Consider the following 6,338-nt stretch of genomic DNA (forward strand, 5'->3'; position numbering starts at 1 on the left):
GGCCAATTTTTCGAAAAAGCTGGCCAAAAGTCGAAGCGTGGTACAATTGTAATCAAACCTTGTGTATTCGTCTTTCTTCTGGTTGCTGGTTTTAAATTTCACCACATAATTTGGAAATTCAAAATGGCGGATCCATAATGACTGTTGTGTACGCTTAAAATAATCAGATTTTTAGCAAAACTAAGGTAGTTAAGTAAAAAGGTCATGTTTTCGGCTTTTTTGTTATATAATGTGATGTAGCGGTTAGCAATATACGTTATCAATCCGCAGGGCATTCCGCAAGTTTTTTGTAATAAAGTCGCCCTTTGGCAGGCAATGGCAAACCCCCGAGTGTATTCAGCCACGAAGAACAGCTTCTTATAAAAATAAAATCCCCGTTCGGATTCGGCGTAAAACTGTTGGTCCCTCCCCTTTGTGCGCCAACATCAAGGCGCACGCCACAAATCGGAAGAGAAGCTCGGACAATCAATCTTCTTCCTACCGACGCACAGGGGCCAATTTTTCGAAAAAGCTGGCCAAAAGTCGAAGCGTGGTACAATTGTAATCAAACCTTGTGTATTCGTCTTTCTTTTGGTTGCTGGTTTTAAATTTCACCACATAATTTGGAAATTCAAAATGTCGGATCCATAATGGCTGCTGTTTACGCTTAAAATAATCAGATTTTTAGCAAAACTAAGGTAGTTAAGTAAAAAAGGTCATGTTTTCGGCTTTTTTGTTATATAATGTGATGTAGCGGTTAGCAATATACGTTATCATTCCGCAGGGCATTCCGCAAGTTTTTTGTAATAAAGTCGCCCTTTGGCAGGCAATGGCAAACCCCCGAGTGTATTCAGCCACGAAGAACAGCTTCTTATAAAAATAAAATCCCCGTTCGGATTCGGCGTAAAACTGTTGGTCCCTCCCCTTTGTGCGCCAACATCAAGGCGCACGCCACAAATCGGAAGAGAAGCTCGGACAAACACTAACGAGGTCTTAATGTTTGTTTCTAAAAATCTTGGGCCCTTATTATGAGCTGCATTCGATTTTCGATCTTCGCTGGCTATCGAAGATCGAAGATCGAAAGTGAAATTCGTATTATGAGCTATGCAAGCGTGTCGAAATTTTCGTTGAGTATCGAATTTTCTGTCGAACAGAATTTTGCTTTCGATGGTGTAGCGAAATGTTAGAAAATTGTGAAAAATTTATGATTTTGTGTATGTTTTCTTACATTTTGGCGGCTAGACACTAATTTTAAACAATTTTTATTAATTTCATGCAGTTCTAACATCGTGAATACTAAACACAAGCACGAAAGCTGGTTTTACTTGTGAAAGAAAATCCCAATACTCTGTTGGCACGATCTCTGAGAACAAAATCGTAGCGCTGTTGATAGTTTTAAAATATTTTAAATAGATTTGGCTCACAAACGCCTCTTTAGATGGTCGGTATTTTTTAATGAATCTGTAGACAAATTTCTTAAATATAATTTGTATCAAAATATATTCGAAAGACTAATAAACTTAAACTCTCTTAAACATTTGCTACTCCTGGCCAGTTTACTAAGCTCTCATCCTCTGACGAATCGTTGAACCAGAACTCGTTGTACTCATTTTACCACGTTTTTATAAACTTGCTTTCTTTTTTACTTCATTTTAATTAGAGCAAATTTACATAAATATGTGTAAGCACACTATTTAGTTTGCTCGATTTGTAAACAAAGCTTCTCAGCGGTGAAAAATATACTATTGTGAACAACCTAAACGAGCGAAATTCACAATAGCGCTATTCTTCATCGAATGAGCGCCATAATACCAAATGAAAATTCGTTCGCTCAGCACTTTCGACCACAGTCGAAAATCGAATGCAACTCATAATAGGGGCCTTGATGTTCAAATTTACATGCTAACTGCTGGATTTTGAATGAATCAATAAACAGTACATACATATTTGTTGGTACAGGAATATATTTTTAAGATAACAATTTTATACACCGTCAGACTCGCAGTCATCTGAAGGATCCAAGCTCGTATCTATATTTACTGATGGCAATTCCGCATCCGCATTTACAACAGTTGATAATAATTTAATGGCATCTGGCGACAGTTTATGATTTTGTTTTGGTGGGTTTAAACGTAAACTTGAAATGACAGGGGCCGAGGATACAAGCAGCCGAGGTTTTTTAATATCCTTATTCCTTGACTCTTGGGTTTCTTCGGAAAGTTACCCAATTGGCAGGGGTGCCCATTCAATAATGAGAGGCCCATGGATGAGCACTCTAATATAGTATGTAGTACTTTCTGACATCATTTAAATTCTAAAAACATCCAATCTTTAAAACATCAAAATCTTGACAGAAATATTTTTTTTTACTTAATTTAAATCTTTTAAACATAAAAAAATTAAGAATCGCGTATAAAAACTCATGTCCAGACTACAGTGGCGGCTTGTGGCAGGTGGTTTTAACCAAGGTGGATGGGAAAAACTTCAATATATATGAAAAATAAAATTAGACCGCCCATCTCGACCACTCTCGTAACTATTTTCCTAATCCATCATAATGAGTAAACAAAAAAAATCAATCCGTGAATATCTATGTCTTACGTCAGTTATTGTTTGTGCTGCTTCTAGAGCAGTCCAATCAAGTTAAGCACAGGAGCCCAGCCCTCTACCCCCAGTAAGGCACTAAAACCTATATTAAATTTTCTTCCTACCGACGTTTCTATCAGAGTTCCATCCAGAAGCGACGGGGTAAACCGCTCACACTTACATTCTACCACCTTCTTTACGGATTAAGGTTGGTAATGGAATTTACTCTAAAAATCCCACACCAAACCTCATTATGTGGCTCCCTGGCCACTGCAGCGTTTTCAAGGCCGAATTAACAGCTATAAGGGAGGCCGCCCTACGGCTCATTGAATTAGCCAACTAAAGTTGAGCGAAGGAACCAACGTAATTCCTTACTAATTAGTTTTTGGTGGATTACGTACCAGTATTTAAAGTAGTTTCATGTTCACTAACAACAGAGTGCAAAATCTTTTTATATTCTGAAAAAATAGCATCAAATATTAAGTCTTCTTCCAAAAGTTGCTATCATACTTATTTATAAACTTTCAAAAGTATCCATCTTCTGATGAACTTAGAAAACTGCTTTAGGTCGTATAGACTGTTAATGTTGTCTTATGACATGTTATGTTATGTTACAATTTTATCTTACTTATCCAAATTTTCAGGTTATAATAAAAAGGATTCAATTTAAATGTTACTTGTTGTCGTAGTCGTTTTTTTTTCAAATTTATGGCTTTCTATTATAAAATCACATAGCGCTGTTTGCAAGTGGACTACTCAATTGTTCTTTTAATATTTTATCCTTGAAATTTCGCAATATTTGTTTTTGAAAAAATTATATGTTAAGGGCTTATATAAACTCGATATCATCCTCGAATTTCGTCCTTATAACTTTATGAGCTTAAAAAATTACCTATTCGTCCTTGTGAATCCAAAAAATTTTTACTTTTTTACATTTTAAAGAAATTTTCTCCTGTATTTGGCACCCATATTTTTATTTTACATTCCATTGAATTTTTCAAATCATTTTCGGAATTAATCATATCTTTGAAATTACAAAGTCCTTTAAATTAAATCCTGACGTCAGAGAGAGAAAAAAAATGCAACTTTAAATAAAAAGTAGGTTTCAAACCCATTTATTTAATATTTGTTTTATCTCAAAAGCAGTTTTTTCGATTTAAGTTGTTGAAAAGTAATGAATATCTAAATACTAGTCTAGTCCCGGGATCCCGGGATTGTAATAACGACACCCCGAAAATCCCGGGATCGGAAAAAGCTGAAAAATTAACATCCCTAGTGTCAACTGACATGATCATGGAGTCTGTGTGTTAACGAAAACTCACCACCGCATGACCATGACGTTGACGTTGCTTCTCTCTCTCTCTATCAACAGCAAATTTTATATGTCTCTACGCACTTCTATAGTACGCTACGTACACGTGCATGGGTAACTGTGCAGAGCAGCAGGTTACCACTTACACTCCCACCAATAGCGAGAGGTGTATGTTGTTTAGTCTCACGAGCTCTCCAGACCGCCTCCGACCTACACGCGGCCAGAAGGATTTTGCCACCTTGCGTTTCAGTGTCTTCGCCCAGCGCTCGCTGAGATGACTAAATGCCCATCGGTCCAGAAGCAAACCGCACGAAAATAAGCTTGATAGCGAAGTAATCCGATGCGGTCGATAAGGAAATCAGCCACTCTTTCACCGTTCTCGAACACAACGTCAATCAGCCTAGAGCCTTGATAGCTGCTTGGCTGTCGGAATAAATATTCACCTTTTTAAAAGGTGCTACACTAGAAGCAACCAATCCGAAGCCTCTTTTTTTACGGTCGCCTATTTTTGGCAGATGCTCCATTGATCCGGTAACCTAAATTTCACGCTGATGGAGAGTTCTTCGCAGAAGACACCTCCACCTACCTGCCCATTCCATCGTGATTAAGTTTACAGGACTACGATTCCAGACACTGTACCCCTTCCAGTCCTGTCTCGCTGGAATGTGAATGGTAAAAGGTCTATTCGGAGCCAGAACCGGTGTGCAGTGGTCTGTCCGAATCCTAAGAACCCGAGAAAGGATCTAAAACTCTCATACAAATAGTTCACCCCATCATCAGCGCGGTTGTCGGTATCATTACAGGACACTGGCTTAATTGGAGCGCATGGTAAGCGAATAGGTTACCCCGCTAACGATTTCTGCCATAACTGCAGGGACTAGGCGGAAATGGAGAGTGCAGAGTGTAGAGCATTATCTCTGCCTCTGCCCAGTCTTATATTCATTTTTTTTCAGTGTTTACCTGATGTCGACTCTGTGGACATCCACGACCTTCAACGCTACGTTATGGTAACACGGTGGTTTTACCATACAGGAAACTATGTTAGTGAAAGGAACAAGAGCCCACTAAGTGTGCCTCTGCGCTGGACTGTACGCAGTGGCAACCACCATAACCTAAGCAATTATATTACCAATTTTTTTTGATTATTTAAATAATTGTATGTTTATTTTTGTTTACCTGATGATTATGCCAACGCAAACAAAATTGCTGTTGATGTTCATGCTGCTGCTGTTGTTCTTGATGATGTTGCTGCAACTGCTGATGCTGTTGTAATTGTTGTTGCTGTTGACGTATAGTAGCTGCAGTTGCATTGACATTTTCCATAATCCAAATAAAATGCACACAAATTCGTTTCAACACACATAAAAAATATTTAGATATTTTTTTAAAACGAAGTTCAACTTTTGTTTATTTAGTTAATATTTATATTAGTTTTCAGTTTCTAATTATGCACTTTGTTCATATGAAATATTGCGCTAAGTTTGCGCCAAATGAATTTCCTAGTTAATTTCGCACTTTTCTTCCTTAAATTTTGCGTTTAATACACAGAAAATATTTATTGCTAAAAATGTAAACAAAATCAGTGGACACAGGCTATTTGTAAAAGCAATCATTTCACACCTCGACCATACATTTGCATGTTAATAAGTATATGTAAATGGTTGTATGTATTTAATAAAACTTTATTTTTCTTTTTCTATTTCACTCAATGTTTTTGTGGTCGTAAGCAAAACAATACATTTGCCACCTCACAGCGCTCACGAGCGCATCGCCAACGCTTTGCCCCAACACAACGTAATTATCACCAGCAAATACAATTTAATAATCATCATAATCATAACGTCATGCACATCATCCCCGCCTTGCTGCCTGTCGACATTGTCAACGTTTCGTCTTCGTCTAAAAGTTTACCCTCCATTGGCGTTCACCAACTGCAGCCATTCCAATGGTCTGAGTGCCTGTGCGATACGCCACTGATGGCTCATCACAGTCAGATGAAAATGTGCGGTCGCGGCGCTTTGTCTCGTGGGATTTGAATTTCCACGAACATGTGCGAATATTTGTTTGTATGTATTGTATATAGTAGAGCCAAAATTACCGTAAGCAAAACAAAATCAAAATAAATAAATAAAAAAAATGCGGTGCTTGGCCGGCATATAGTACGCCACTCATTCCTGGTATATTTTCATACACACTTTCGCTACGAAAGTTGTATTGCATTTTAATTGTTGTATTTGTTTTGATTGCTGCTTTGCTTATTTGCTTTGACGTTTTTATTGTTGTAATTTGGGGACACTTGTTTCGAAAACAAACCATGTAGAATGTAAACAAAAATAAACAAATCTTTAAGGCGGCTGTTGAATGATTTGCAAAAGTGGTAAAGGGGGGACCAATGAGTGAATGGGTGTTATAGTAGAGCCTCAGAGTGGAAATGAGAAATTTTTAGTGGTGTAGAGATTAA

At 37.6% G+C, this 6,338-nt stretch overlaps 1 protein-coding gene across 1 annotated transcript in view; it reads right to left on the minus strand.

Annotated features, from left to right (window-relative positions):
• The window catches only part of LOC118740059 (protein tramtrack, beta isoform-like), an 18,673-nt gene extending 13,473 nt beyond the window's left edge, over positions 1–5,200 (minus strand). Inside the window, exon 1 of the mRNA XM_036471553.1 lies at positions 5,054–5,200. Within this exon, the coding sequence (XP_036327446.1) occupies positions 5,054–5,200 (147 nt within the window). The remainder of the gene's footprint in view (positions 1–5,053) is intronic.
• Positions 5,201–6,338: the final 1,138 nt, after the last annotated feature.

The sequence above is a fragment of the Rhagoletis pomonella genome, unplaced genomic scaffold (assembly GCF_013731165.1).
Source record: "Rhagoletis pomonella isolate Grant_MI unplaced genomic scaffold, Rhpom_1.0 Rhpom_scaffold_00005, whole genome shotgun sequence".
Classification (NCBI taxonomy): domain Eukaryota; kingdom Metazoa; phylum Arthropoda; class Insecta; order Diptera; family Tephritidae; genus Rhagoletis; species Rhagoletis pomonella.